General features: G+C 39.4%; 1 protein-coding gene across 15 annotated transcripts in view; it reads right to left on the bottom strand.

Moving 5' to 3' along the window:
• The window catches only part of adgrl3.1 (adhesion G protein-coupled receptor L3.1), a 194,045-nt gene that overhangs the window by 124,269 nt on the left and 53,460 nt on the right, over window positions 1–16,316 (bottom strand). For 14 of the 15 annotated variants that reach the window (XM_054778917.1, XM_054778901.1, XM_054778906.1 and 11 more), the window contains exons 3-4: window positions 6,564–6,687; window positions 998–1,211 (exon numbers count right to left, since the gene is read on the bottom strand). In XM_054778917.1, the coding sequence (XP_054634892.1) occupies window positions 998–1,211; window positions 6,564–6,618 (269 nt within the window). In that variant the 5' untranslated portion in view covers window positions 6,619–6,687. Of the gene's footprint in view, window positions 1–997; window positions 1,212–6,563; window positions 6,688–15,644; window positions 15,695–16,316 lie in introns of all 15 variants that reach the window. The other variant, XM_054778902.1, reaches the window with a different exon arrangement.

Here is a 16,316-nt window from a genome sequence, read left to right as displayed (position 1 = left end):
AGGTACACCTGCACAATCTAATGAAATCATGAAAAAAAAAACGCTTTTCTATTGGAACTCATAAAATTGTGCAGTTCTAGCTGATGTTGTGGCTGGTTGTTCCATACAGAATCTTCTACTTCTGCAGAGCGCTTTGCACATTCATTTCCACGAAGGATGCTGTGTTTTTATCACTTGTAGTGGTTTGTTTGCCCGACCAATCCAAATGAAGCTTTGTGTAAAGATGCAACGCGGCCCAGGGACAAACCTTTTGCTTTTCCCGGCAATTAAAAATTTAATTCAAGGCATTATTTTTTTTAACACAGTGAACACTCAAATTTAAAGGACTTTAATGCCAAAAGAGATGTAATTAAAAGTTCAGTCCATTTCCACAGGAACACAGGTATTTTGAATGGAAAAAGGATGGAAGTGTATCATCATGTATCATCATGATTCAGTTTTTAAAGAAAATTATTGCTAAAAATAAGCCTCTGTTTTCCTGCACTGTCGATTAGCACACGGCCAAACAATGTGCCTAACAAACTAGTCCGTGAAATTGAGGGCCTAAACAAAGCATCCACACCTGGGTGACTCAATCAAAAGCATGAATTACGGTTCTTTTAGAGTTGGGACGCTAAAGACAGATTGCAGCCAGGGAATCCTTTGATCATCTTTATTATGTGTATACCTTACGCTGGTGAGGCGTTCAAGAGCGCTGCAGATTTATGGGTGTGAGATGAGTCTGTGCTTTTTTTAATTAAATGCGGCTGCAAGTCATAGGGAAGTACAAATGTAGCATCTGTTACAATAGGATTGTAATGTAATAGTAGGAACCTTCAAGACAGGTTACAAAAGGAACGGTTTACCGGAGACACTTTACAGAAAGTGAACCGGGCCAGTTTGTGTTATGACGATTGCCGCTGAAGTTCAAGTGAACAAGTACAGATACAGTATGTAAGACAACAAGTGGAACACATCTATCCACATCCAGGCATTCATCAGACGCATTCCCACTGACCTGAGCGACATAATCTTGTAGGCGTCGGGCAAATAGCACCGAGTGTTCTCCATCTGGGCGGGGTCCGAGTCACAAATCTTGTCGTCCGTGCGGCCGTAGTTGGCGCTCTCAATCATGATGACGTCAGTGCCAGGGCAGCGGAGTTCGATAGGATAGGACTCACACGAGAGCTCCCGGCGCACCACTGCCATTGGGATGGGAGCGCGGCTGGAGGCTGCGACACACATTTAGATTAAAAAACTAAAATCCAACAGAACATTTTATATTTGGCTACATATGCCCTCTTGTATTTGAGATGTTTAATGTATACGAGAAACATATCAAAATTCAAATTATAGACATTCATAGAATTTTAGGCAGTTTTACTGCAGCGCTTAAATAGGAACAATGTCATCAATCCCGGTCTTTTTGTAGCTGCTTTTCACCCCTTCACTATTTGAGTGAATGAGTGAATCTGATAAAGTCCCCTTCAGTGACGAAACATTTCTCAGACAAAAATAATCAGCTGTTTGTACAAAATGATCGCCCTTACAATAATACTCTTACTACAGTTTATAATACAGTACAGTATCTCATGCCTGTAAATGATGGTGTGTGGCTGCATGTTCCAAAGGGGGTTTTGGTGGTTATGGAATAGCATAGATGTTGTTATTAAGTATCCTCTGAGAGCAGGGATCCCTGTGAGCACCTGTGATCATTCCTTGATAGATTAGGCTGTTACAGAAGAGTTTGATATTATCAGTGTCAGCAATGCACCTGCATCTCTGATACGATCCATTTGAAATATGATCTATCTCTGTTAGGTGCAATATACACTTATCAGCCACGCCTGCACCATCTAATATGACTGAATAAAACAGCTGCGTCAAAAGTATAACAAAAAAGTATAAACGCAGAGAGAATAGCAAGTTTTTTTCAGAATGATACTGTCACCTACTGGCCTTTTATAGGTATTGCTGGAGTTAATGAGTGTGTAGTGCAGGGGTGTCCAAACATTTTCCACTAAGGGCCGCGTGCTAAAAACTGTAAGGATTTTGCTAACCCCGGCTAAAACACTTCAGCAGCTCAAGCGAGCAAATCTCATTTCATCTTTTGTTTGATTTTTTTTGCAAAAAGGCTGAAAAAAACATTAACGGGTTGTATTATTAGGTATTAGAATCAACAATTCAGCCTTTTCTCTTTACATTCTGCCTAATTGCTCTTTTTAATTTTTACAGTTTTGCTTTCTTTGGTTTAATTTTACTTCTACAATGTGCTGCGAGAGTGACAAGCACATGGCTGTAGGTTAACGTCATTTACACTCATGCGAAAAAATTTGTACACCCAATTTTTTTAATACAGTTTAATTGTATTGCTCATATTGCACTGAGCAGCGAGACATTTTCCTGTGTCATAAGTTCCATTGCTGATTCTATGGTTATCATCACACATCCTTCTTACCACCACCGAATGAATCTCGTCAAGGGTTTGCGTCCACTAAGACACACACGCGCCTATGCATTGCTTATACATCTACGAACACAAACATGCACAGTAATCGGCAATTAAGCCCTTGCATTTCAAAAAAAGAGGCTGACAACGGCATCCCTAAAAAGCGAGGCACAGCGGCAACTTTTTTGCTCTCCCTACTCTTGTAACCATAGCAACCCTGTCGTCCCTCCCTCCCTCGGCTCTGCCAATGAGTGGACGAGCGTCATGGTTACACGGATGCAGCAAAGAATCTGAATGAGCTCAATGACACGCTGCCCGGGCTCTGGTTAATACTGCTCTTCATACACACATAATGTACACACATACACAAACTATTTGAGTGATGGCATAGACATAAATTCACTCCCTACATTGCGCCGTTATCTGCATAGTTCTTGAGGGCACTGCATTGATAATGGCATGCGATGGCTTAGAGATATGACTGATATATAAATGACATTTACTGAAAAGGTCCTCTTCTAATGAACACGCTCATGCACATACATGCATATAGAGCCACAGGCTATAAAGCAACCTTAAGCAAAGGCCCTGAAAAGATGTGGATTTTAACAGTGTCAGAAGCATTGTGTTTGTGTGTGTGAGAGCAGCATAGTCGGCCAGTGGGTCATTACCGCGTTAATGTGCGTTTCCTTCAATGGCTCTGTCATGTCTTTGTGAAAATGAATGTCAATCTTCAAGGGAGGGGTTAATTGAAGCGTGCAGGGATCAATACTGCGTATTGTGAGGCTGTTGTCTAGACTGGCTCTGGCTCAGATGTCTTACAGTGTTGCCTTGCAGGGTCTCCACGGGGCATAAAAGCCACATTATAACACAAACACACTAACTTTACACACACATTTCAAATAAGAGGTCTTGCAATTACTCATGAAGCAGTAAACACTGTCTATTAGACATGCTGTCCTGCCTTTTTTTTGGTTATTAGCAGCCTAACCTATAAAACTACTTGATGTTTAACCAGCCTTTCAAGGACTCAGTCATCACATATTTGTGTCAGTGATCTTCTTACATGAGATTGAAAACGCACATACTTCTAGCCAATATTTATCTGTGTGTGTGTGTTTCTGTGTGTGCGTGCGTGCGTGCGAGCACACATGCAGCAAGGTGTGAGTGCATGTTAATGTGTCTGCACCAGCGTAAGTGGTGACACAAACTTGGCAGCCACAGACGGCACAGACAATCTTATTCGGACGCTCCCGTCGCCTCGGGGGACTGAAACAAAAGGATATCGATTTTTACATTTGGGCCAAGAACAAGAGAGTGGCGGAAGAGGTGAAGAGATGGAAAGGAGAAGGCGAAGGTGAGAGAGAAGAGGAGATAGACTTAAAAGGGGATTCGCTCGCTTGAACTGCCAAAGTGTTTTGGCCGGTGTTAGCGTCTGAACAATAGATGCAAATACTGCGAAAGATATTTTAAAGGATAAATGAGGTGATAGTGTGTAAATACGGAAGGACTCAAGCAATCACACTGATGATATTCTCAGTGGCTTTTCACACAGGGTGCTTTCAACCTTCCTGCTGTTCAATCACTATAATATATATTGTATTATATTTCACTATAATGAGTACAGAACAGCAATTACATTAGAAAATTAAAGTTTAGCATCATATAAATCAAAAACAAAAATATGCCTCGAAACGTCCACGTTCAAACCTCTCGGTTCATCGAGACTCAAAGGACTGCCTTGTTTTGCTTTTTATTTGCAACACTTTGTGTTTTTCCTGTAATCAAGCTTAGGGCGTGACTGAGGAACAATATACAATATATGACTGAAATATGACAATTTTCTCATTGGGTTTATGCAAAATTTACCGTGTACCTCAAATTCATTATTACTGACAGTAAATTTACTTTTTTTTTTTTTTTAATCCCGACGCAGCAGCTGCACGACCTGGCGACGGCAGTCCGCCTGCCATGCAGCCCACCACCACAGCTTCAAAAAATCCTAGAGGAAACCCTGGAATGGTACCTGAAGGTTTATATGTTATGCATTCAAGTTAATTGGTAGCTTCCCAGCATTCAATCCTTCATTCTCTTCTTCTTATCTTGTTCAGGGTTGCATGCAAACTACATTTAATCCCAAAATAACCGTGCAAACGTCACACATAGAGTTCTGAGCTGGGATTTGAACTCAGAACGTCCTTGCTATCAGGCAGAGGCTAGCCAAATTCTTCACATCCCAACATTTGCACTCATTTTCTCATGGAACTGCATTTTCTAGTTCTAGTTTCATTTTATTGTCAAGGAATGGGGAAAAAACAGCAGTGAGTGAACTGTCTAACAAAAGCTAGTGTGTTCCTCTATGTCATTGACCAGACAATTTATGTACGCTGCAAACTATACAGCTATAAAAGAAGAATAGTTTGGAGCTGAGATCCAATATATTATAGAAAAACCATCCCTGCATTCCCTGTATGAGCAATTTTATGGAGGCGAGACATTTCTCTTCAGTAGTCCCAAGTGACTGAAACATTGCCTTGGTCCAAGGCAGGAAAGCACGGATGCTTTTCCTGACGTTGTCAAAAAATTGCTAAAATCACATAAATCAGCTACTCCCTAGAAACACCCACAGTGTCATTTGGTGGTCATAGCAGCGACACTACTGATGTACTCTCCATCCTCATGCTCATTTAGCATGTCACCCCTGTAAAGTCCTTAGCTTTGGCCAAAAATCTCATCAGAATGATAAAACATGGCCCTACCCCACTCAAACTGTTAACAATTCACTTAAAAAAAACACAACTATGATTTACGACATGTCAAAGCAGTAGTTAAAACACAGAGGAAGGTCAAGGTTTAAGTAAAATAAACAACACTTTTGTGAAGGTTCAGTGAACTTCAGTGTCATGTTTGCAGTAATAAACCTGTTGTTGGAGTTAAGGGAATAATGACCTTTTGTTAAGGGAGTTCTCACTGGGGGGAAATGTGACACCTGTGACTCCAAATGGAAAACAGCTTTTATAGACACAGCATGACTCACACCTTGCTGGTACTTACACTTATATACTATACGTACTACTTGTATATATACTATACTATACATGTATGCTATGTAAACTGCGTAGATTTGGTACATTTTAACATTGCAGTACTGTCCCAAAACAATTTTTGCCCTTGCCAGAAATGCCAATCACAATGTTTATCCGCTTCCTCTTCTTTTTATCTCCTTTTCAATAATGATTGATCACCATTTTCTTAAAGTTTGCATCATAACTCCCCCTCTGTTGTTTGACTCTGTGTCACGTCTGCATCGTTCCAGGTGTGTGGCTGATAGCAAGAAAAGTTCTGATCCGCTTACAAAAAAGTCGTTTGACACCACCTGTCGGTTTGCATGTATACATCTCGGACCTCAAATATGAGACGTGGTGTTTTTTCTAGAGAAAAAAAAAATGGTCTTATATTCTTATACAGAACTAGTTACGCAACAGTAGGAGCACTACAGGAGTTGGCATGTCCCATAAGTATGTATGTATGCATGCATCCCAAGGCCCTGCACTAATGACATGCCATGCGCTCAGTGAAGGAACCGCGGATGGATGTTTCCTCAAGCTAAACAGTCTTTGTTTCACTTAATCCCGCCTAAGTACAAACAGCAGCATTTGCATAACTCCAGATACTGTTTTTTGAAGACATTGATGCAAATACCTTTGACTGAACTTCATCTCTCGGCGTTAAAGCTAAAAAGAAAACCCCAGCACACCTGAGTACCTGTCTGTGCACACTGGGTGTTTTTAAAGGACCTATAAGTCTCTTTTGTTGTAGCACTTTTCATCGTTTCAAGAACATCAGCGTCTGTAGTGTCAGCACCCGGAGAGATCTGTGCATGTGTGCATGTGCATGGCAGAGTTTCCTCACGACGGTGTGATTGACAGAAACCATTAATAGGATTAGATCCAAGGGGCCACAGCTCCCTCCAGAAGACTTCATAGGGCAGGAGCTAAATTTGAAAGTCAAACAGTTCAGAGTTCAACCACAATTTTCAAGAAAACTATAAGACCTATGCCTATCTGGAATAGGAATGGGCATAATTGATCATGAAAACCTCTAATGTTGCATCATGTGTTGCTGTGTGTCTTACCGATGGCAATGGGAGCAAACAAGGTTGACAGGAAGAGAAGGCATCTGGTCCACATGACGTTCAGTTGACCCGGAAGTAGAGGGGAATGTACTTCCTGCTTCTCACAACTTATCAGCACACAGGCCTGGGAATTGACACACAAAGAAACATCTTGCTTAAAACATTGCAAATTAAAACTAGCCACAATATTTGGAACACCTGCACCATCTAATAAGATTAGAATCAATTGGAAGAGGTGATATGTTTATTATTATTTGCAGTGGTGTACAATTGCATTATTATTTTTAATTATGTTGATGTCCCTCTCCAGAATAATACGAAGTAATTTTTTTTATGATACAAAACAATTAGATAAAAGCTTGATCTAAGCAATTGCAAGCTTTGAGGACTTCTAATTATTTTTGCTTGCTCGTAGGACATTACTTTCCACGCACTTCTAATACGCAGAACGCATTTAGGATTGAAAAAGCCTTTTTTTTTAATGCATCGGTAAAGGGAAAAAAGCAAATACTTATTAATATTTCTGCAGTGAACTGTACAAACACAGAAACACTTAACAGCCTGTTCCGCTTAGTGTGTTTGCTTACATCTGCCTCCCCTTCTAAAAGGAATTTGCTGTTTTATAACCTGCTGAGAGTGTGAAATATGTTGAATATCTACAGTAGCTGGGCAGCACAGGGTGTCTCAAGGGATACAAATCAAAGAAAAGACAATCCAATTGACTCGTTGGTTACTGCTATGACATAGTGTAATAGCTTATCTATCATGCGGGGGAGAAATCCTCTGATATTGTTGCGTTTACAGCTAAGTCTGGCTGGAAAACATTTGCTGAAACACTAATGAGAATGCACACAACACAAGAGCCAAAAAAACAACAAATCTGTCTTAGGAAGTGCTCATTTGAACAAGTTAAAATATCCACCGGGACGCATTTCAATCGGTGTTCCTAGTCAGCCTTAATGTGTGAAATGTATTGATGCTGAATCTAATCGTCCATTTCATGGTCTAACAACGATAAAGAATTAATAACAGAATGGTGCGCAAAGATTTGTTAAAGCAGCAGCGGACTGTAGCGCATCATTTTCTTCTTTTCTTTTCTAAAGTGGTTAAATGGCTTGGATTTATTCAGCAAACTCTGCAAATCATCAATGCAACATTTTGCTTTCTGTACTTCTGAATCCGCCAACTTTCTAACTAATACAATCCCACCCCCCCCTTGCATGCAAGTTGTCTCTGCATCAATAAATTCAACATACCGTAATTGATCCCTCATTCCAGAGAGGACTTCCCAAGTTGTGTCCATCAATACTACCATTTATGGGAGTCATTTAACACTAACAGTGGCTAAAATGTTTGCGCTAACATGCCTCAAAGCTCTCGTATGGGAGGCCAAATGAAGCTGAGATAAGTACAGACAGGCGGGTGGGACCGATGGAGCAAAGCAGCAAGCCAGAGCCATGGGAAATGTATCATGTGTAACAGAGATTATTGATCATGGTGACCATACAGTTTGGAGCCCAGCAGAGACTAAGAGACTGTGAGTGCATCTCCATCATGTCATGCAGTGTAGCCAAATAGCCGCATTACCTCTGCTGCAACTATCTTATGAATACCACATTTTCATTTCATGTATTTCATTTCATATATATTTCATATATTAATTGTCAGGGTGACTCGCTGACCTTCTGCGAGAACCAGGCACATGTTGCATATGCATAATGCATCCTCTGAGCATCTACAATGACAAAAAGCTTCATGCAGGAGACATATCGGAGACACGTGCACACCAGAGACTGTGAAACACAACCAGAATGGTCATCTGGCTTTTTATTGACATTGTTCTTTCAAAGAGGTCCACATAAATCTCAGAAATTGGAAATCACATTGAATTGTGGTGATAAATCAATATTTACTTATGCACCGTATATACGGTATATACATATACACTGTATGTGTATATATATATACTGTAGAGAGAGAGAGAGAGAGAGAGAGAGATAGAGTCGATTTTGTTTTTGTGATATTATGACTTTATTCCCGTAATATTTTGATGTTATTCCCATATAACTTTTTCCTCAACCTAATATTACAAAAACAAGTTTTGTTTGATTCTCATAATATTACCCCTTAAAAAAAAACATTTTTTTCTACTATATTCAAACTCTATCCTACTAAAATGACAGTATTTTTCCTCATATTTATTCTTATAAAATTGCTTCTTTTTTCTCATTAGAATAATATTTTTTCTCTTAAAATGTCACTTTATTCTTGTAACATTACAGCTGTTTTTTTTATTTCCACTGTTTTTTTTTCCCAACTATTTCAACTTTCGCCTTGTAAATTTTCTTCTCGTAATTATGACTTAATTCTCATAATATTTTGACTTTATTTTTATGACATTATAACTTTTTCCACAAGCTAATATGGCAAAAAGTACACTTTTATTCATTGTAAAATTATGACTTTTTTCTCATTAGACTACACCTTTTTTCTCTTAATATTTTGACATCATTCTTATTACACTACTGCTATTTTTTTCCCACTTTTGCTGTTGTTGTTTTTGTAAATGGCACCCAAGCCACACTATGGACACCTCTGGCCTTTACCATATGCACTGTATTATACAACGCTATAGAGCAGTGATGGTAACTTTTGACCTATTCGGAAAAAAATAGCTAATAACTAATTAATCAGTAATTAAGGCAAGAGGGCCGCACGGTGGTCTAGTGGTTCTAGTGCTCAGGAGATCTGGAAGATCTGGGTTTGAATCTCTGTTGGGCATCTCTGTGTGGAGTTTGCATGTTCGCCCCGTGCATGCGTGGGTTTTATCCGGGTACTCCCACATTCCAAAAACACGCAAGTTAGGTTAATTCTCTCGACTTTAAATTGTCCATAGGTATGAATGTGAGTGTGAATGATTTGTCTACACTATACAGTATGTGCCCGGTAATTGACTGGTGACCAGTCCAGGGTGTAACCCTGCCTCTCACCCCGAGTCAGCTGGGATAGGCTCCAGCATACCCCCGCAACACTAGTGAGGATAAGCGGCATAGAAATGGATGGATTAAGGCAAGAGTCAGGAAAACAAAATGATGGGCCTGGCATCATGTATCATTGAATTATACGTTATAACAAAAGCTACCAAAAATTAAAAAAAAATAAAAATAAACAGTGTAAATCATGTAAATCAATGCAATTGTGAGAGACAGTATGCATCCCTTTGACAAATGTCAGGGATTATTATTATATGTTTCAAGCAAGAATCCTAGTCTTTCTGAATTTATTTTCTAATATATACTGATTATTACATATTTTTAAAAAAGATTAATTTTGTCTTTGATTTGGCTTTAAAAATATTTTAGGCAAGACAGGTCTTGGAAAAAACAGGGGGTCGTTTTAGATTCATTTTTTTCATTAATTTTGTTCAAATTTAATTACTTGTCAAGGTCAAAGCAGAGCCCAGTTCATTTGCCAATGTGGACTAATGGGACTATAATTTAGAGTTAAGTCATTTTGAATAATCATTGCAGTCCAGAAACATTTTACTCTGGTGAGAGAGATATTTTCTTTATTTTCATTCAAACTTCAAATTGAGTTATTGAAGGAGGCACTTGGTACACACTGAAGGGATGTGCTGAAAATAGAGTCTCTTAAATATTGATGCAAATCTATAAAGGTCCATTCTACAACTTCTTAAAGGCTTGCCAACAGAAGCTAAAAGAGAGGAAGGGAAAGTATAGCAAGCACTTACTTTCATGCTTTAAACATCTGTCAGTCGAATGGAGATGGTGCTTCAGAAATGTTTTTATTTTTCGGAATTCTGTAACCTTCATGTAATATTGGAGCTATTCATGTCTAATCAGCTCAGGCTTATGTTAAATTATCTTGGACACGACCTCAAAGGCTCTGTTGACTCTACGACTTACTCAAGGTGATGTTTTCATTGTCGGCTCATTTCATATCTTCAGTACCTGACAAATCCCTAATGGCACCAACAATAGACAAGCGCGCTTTATTCCAGGCCCATTTAAACAACTCAACAAGCTGCCCCATTTTGATTGATTGCTCCGTAACTCGCTTGAACATGAGCAATCTGACCAGCTGTCCCCCGGTTAGACACAGGCGGTATACACTGACATATGGCCGGACGCCACCAGCCACAGCATTCCACTGTTCCATAATTCAAAAGCTATTCTATCACTCCGTATGCCGCGCCACCAACCATCACTCCCCCCCCCCCCCCCCCCCCCCCCCCCCCATCGGTTAATTAACCCTCTACATTTCCACCGTGCTCACGCTTGACTTTGCGGACAGAAACAGTTGCGTGACAGCCTGGAGCTAATCTGACTTTAAATCATTCAAGTTTATAATTCATAAATACTCACATTCTTCCATATGCTCGGCTAATTATGTTAAAGGTACATTGTCCATGTTACATCCAAGATGGCCCAAAGCGTTTTAGTTTGTTTTCATAATTTCATCATCTTAATGTGTTGATTGGTCAATATATTACGATGCAGCCAGGCAGTAATGGTGCTAATCATGCACAAAACATGTGATGTGTTTACACCCTAAGTCTATGGTGCACATGCATGTAGGCTTTACCAAACATAGTATGCCCCATCTGAGGCTAGCTTGTGTTAAATTGATTCAATAAATGAGCTGTATATTTGCAATGAGTAACATTTTCAACCCTGAGCGAGTTATAGAGTACGTTGCAGAAGTCGAGGAGAGTAAAGGTCAAGTTTGTAGTAGAAAACATGAAACATAGATGATAACTGCAGGATTCAAACACTTTCATTTGTTTGTATGTTTTCAAGCTACAGAAGTCAAATGCTCTGAAAAACCAAAAATACCTCAAATAGTCACATTTTGTGAGGATAAGTGAGTAGCTTCAGTATTATTTCATATTAATACATATTTTGCTAACACACTAAAAGACTTCCTGAACACAATTACTTAAAGTGACTTCAAAATTCTACACACATTTTCTGCTTTAAACACATTTTGAAAATCAAAGTAATCGTTATCCATTTTCTTTTTGTAATATTATAACTTTATTTGCATATATATATTTTTTTATTACAACTATAGTTGTTGTTTCAGTTATCGTCATTAATTCGTTCCAGAAGGCCTGACTCTAACCAAAACGGACGCTACCCGAATCAATTTTTCCAATAAGAAATAATATAAATCCAATGAATCCGTTCCAGAATGGCAAAAATTTTAACAGAAAACGTGTTTTTAAAGTTTTACAACTATAATTTTACATTCAGAAAACAATTTCAAAAGCATATAAATACATGTGATGAATGAAAGGGATAAATTAACATTTAAGGTTACTTTTATCTTCTCTTCAATAATGGAGCCAAGGAAAGCTGCAAGTGCCAGCATTTGATAAAGGAGGTGAGAAGCACTATTGAATTAAAGAAAAAACTCATGGCAAAACTGGAAGGTGGTGTCCTTGTTTATCTCACTACCACATCATGTCAGTGTGAAAAATCACACCTTCAATGAAGGTAAAATTAACCTTAAATGTTCATCTATCCCTTTCATCCGTCACTTATGTTCATTTAGAATTGTAAAACTATAATTGTAAAACTACAAAATCATGTTTTGTGTAACATTTTTGAGAGTCAACCGCTGATGACATCATAGACAGGCGACACAGCTGACTTAGGGTTCCTGTTGCCATTTTGTTAGCTAGCTAATTGAATGCTAACGAGGATGTTTCGCCATTAAAAATACATTAACAACACAGTTGGACTCACACAGTGTATTAACAAAACAACAACACATGCCATATTGTATGCTAACCGGAAAATGTACGCAAACCGAGGCAAAATTATGGTGTAAATTTTCTACGTGGTTAACTTCATTTTACATATATGACCAATTGGAATGTTGAACTTTTCCTTAAACAATTACCTGGGGAGTTAAGGAAGGAAGATTTAATCAAGGCATATACATTAATTCACTTTACATTGTTATATTGTCTTGAAATTACAATTTGGAAGTTAACCAGCATCACAGAAATAACTGTGTTCTACTTTGTAAGTCCTGCCTGTGTAACACACATCTGCTCCATGCAACACACATCTGCTCCATGCATTAAAAAAAAAAAAAAAGAAAAAGAACATAAATGACAAAAACAATTCACACTCTGAGTTCACACCACATAATCTGATCCCCAATAAATTGCACGCCTTGGAGAATTTGTATTTACGGTATGTCCTGTACATGTTCTGAATAATAACTTCTTGCAGGCTGTTGCCAAGGCCACAACACTGACAGCATAGATTGCAAGCATATATGAACTAATTGATGTTGTGCTGATTCCGTGCACCAAAGCGGTCTGACCCCAGGACCACATGTGTGTGTGCGAGTGGGTGCGCATGTGTGTGCTATCCCCTAACGAGAGAGTTCTGTCTGTCGCAGCACTCCTCATTAGGAGATTCTCTCTTCTACTAATGAGCGCTGACCAGACTAGGCTATCTTGTCAACATAAGTCATGTGCACGCACACACACACACACACACACACACACGCATACACAAGTTTACACACACATGCTTATCAATAGAAGACGAAATACCCGAAATCAGCCTTAAGGCAGACATTCTCATGCCCATGCTGTTTGCAGCATACCCCGCAGCCATGAACCCTGAAATAATAGCATCTGTGTGCGTATGTGTGTGTGTGTGTGTGTGTGTGTGTGTGTGTGTGTGTGTAGGTGTGTGCCAGTGTGAGTCTGTGTCTCATAATATAAAATGATCAAAAGCTAAAACAAATTCCATTATTTAGCTGCTCATCTGTAACTGTATTTGCAAGTTTTTAATTAGAATTAAATCAAACAAGGCGGAAGTGAGTCGTGACAGATGCGAAGGGGGGTGCGGGGGGTGCCGCGGTGGTGGGGGTGGGGGCAAAAAAAAGGGTATAATTAGCAATGAACAAGTTTCAGAAACGGATGCCAAAAATACTTGGTAACACACTGCATGTAATTAAAGTGTAGAACAGAAAAAGTGCAAGAGCAGCATGGCCACAGCATTACGTAAACCTGCCCAACCTATGAGACCTTTATCTTTTCAAATCTGCCTTATGCTCGGTTTTGATACTGTCAGAGAGGCATTCATTTAACAATACAGTACAGTGGAACCTTGGTTAGCATCACTAATTCGTTCCAGAAGGTCTGACTAACCAAAACGGATGCTGTCCGGATCAATTTTTCCCTTAAGAGATCATGTAAATCCAATTAATCCGTAAGCCAAAAACACATATTTATATATTTTTACAATTCGAGTTTTACATGCAGAAAACAATTCGACATGCATATAAATGCATATACTGTACATGATGAATGAAAGGGATAAATGGACATTTAAGGTTGCCTTCAATGAAGACGTGGAAGCAATTAACAGCAATAAATGAGGGATTACTGTATAGCATTTGTAGTGTTCTTGTCCAGTAGAAATCCAAAAAGGCTGAAAGTTCTGGATGTATTTTATTCCTTGCGCTTGCCATCAGTACGCTAAGGAATATTTTGGTGGTATAACTCATAAGGCTTATCATCCTACAGTATGTTTATCAGTCTGTAGCCATTGATTTTGTATGGTGAGGTAATGCAGTACATTTTTTCATAAGTTTTAAGCAGCTTTGTCAGTTCTGTTTCCAGTGCTTCTTTGCCTTCAACTGGTGTCTTATGTGGTCCAAGTGTGTTCGGGTGCGTTTCCATGTTTAATTTTGGACATGGCATTTTTTTTCATCTTCTGTTATGGGTAGCCCGACCCCGTTCTTCTTCTTCTCGTAGTTGGAGGTGGACCTCCGTCATCCTCAATGTATTCGGACCATTGTGACAGAATGTCGTTCTTATCCATTCTTATGTTGTCTCCCTTTGATTTGATGCATCCTTATTTTGAGGGGCCCTGTTTTCAGGTGACTTAGTTGATCTTTTGGTGGATGTACTTGCTATCATTGTTCTTGTGTTGTTCTGGTTTTCTTTAGCCTTGTTGCATTTCTTCTTCATAAGCATAAGCGGTTTGTTGGACTCACTTTCAGTTTCCTTTGGTAATGTCTGTGTATCCGTTAAATTAAGAATTGATTGAGTCATCCAATTTTGTGTGTTTTTTTGCTCAGTGGCATGAACAAGTTTCTCTGTGGCTTGTATTATACAGTCATCCCTTGTTTATCGCGGTTAATTGGTTTCAGACCCGGCCCCGATAAGTAGAATTCAATATTCATAAACAGGGTATTTTCAAAGTTAGTGCATAAAAAACTTCTTTATGACTTTCTAAATATGTTTTTTCACATCATTAGAGCCCTGTAGACATGAAATAACACCCCTACAGTCACCTTTACACTCCCATTATTATTTGTTTATGCCAAATTGCACAGGCTACGGGATCACTGCAGGGACATAAGAGATGGTCACGCTAGCATAACAAGCTACCAGACTAACTAGCCTCTACTTATTTTATACCAAAAGAAAGTGGTTCAAACACAGTGGGGAAGAAGGACAAAGTATGCAGCCAAAAACCGACCAATTTGACTAATAATAAGTCATAGTCAACCACAAAACAGCAATCATTTCTCAAAATTGAGCATTATTATCTTTCCAAACAGGGAAGTGTATGTGTCGAGGGGGCGCGTTTACTTCCAGACCGTAATGCCTTCTAACTCTGCAAGGTGGCACTTGACAAGAAATGCATATTTTATTTCCCTCTTCTCCCGTCTTCTATCACCACTTCCTGTCTTCCTTGAGACTATCGCTCATTTGTGCTCCGATGGAGAGAAAAGTCTAAGCGGGCCAAAGCTCAGGGGGCCGTGCGCTGTGTTCAGTAAAATGGCATGTGTCTGCCAAGCTATGGTAAATTACCTCCAGTTGCCTTGCTAGGGTGGGTTAAATCACCATGGACTATTACTGTGTATGTGTGTGCGTGTGCGCGTGTGTGTGCGCATGTGACAGAAAAGGATTGTAATGAGGTTATGCGGGTAACACAAAGTGAGAGGGCCGTGATGCATATTATCCTGAGCGGCAGACAGGTAGAACAGCAGACATTTGATTAGAGTGACTCACACACTCACACAGGTAGCTGAAAGGAATCATCTGGAGGGGTGGGTGGGCGTCACCTGGCCTGTAATGGCATGTAATGAGGGAGATTAGGCACAAGCACACACAGCACAGATGGACACTGTGTAAATACACCTTGTGCACATTTGAACCACCATGAGTGATGTTGAATGGAGACCCCAACTCCCCGTTCATTGTAACTGCTTTGTGATGATGAAGCCAGAGATAATGATTAAAAGTGAGGAGCCCCTGAGAGTGACTGGAGGCTATAAGAGAGAGAGAGCGCAAACTGTCAGCTCCTGATGACATGAATGTCTTTGACGTGACGGACACAACATGTATCCATACTGTTGCATGTGTCTGGGTGTAGCCCGCCCTCATAACAAATTAAAATCACAATTAATTAAGTTACATGTTTTTCATCCCAGACCCGGATTTACTCAAAGTGACAAACAAGGCACGCCAGCAAGGAAGTTCTTATTTTGAATGTGCAGTTGGACCTCTGCAGCCGAATGGTCTTAAGGTTGTATCATTTGGAAATCATGCCCAATGTTGCCATACATGATGTCACTTGAACAGATTTCAAAAGTTCTAATTCTAAGTGCGTTATCACTTATTGTCAAAGTTAAAGGTTTGTTTTCATACATTTTCGTAACTTATATTAAGTTGAACTTATTTTTACATGT

The sequence above is a fragment of the Dunckerocampus dactyliophorus genome, chromosome 6 (genome assembly GCF_027744805.1).
Source record: "Dunckerocampus dactyliophorus isolate RoL2022-P2 chromosome 6, RoL_Ddac_1.1, whole genome shotgun sequence".
Lineage (NCBI taxonomy): Eukaryota > Metazoa > Chordata > Actinopteri > Syngnathiformes > Syngnathidae > Dunckerocampus > Dunckerocampus dactyliophorus.
Note: the sequence above shows the minus strand (reverse complement) of the source record. Positions and strands in the feature narration are given on the sequence as shown.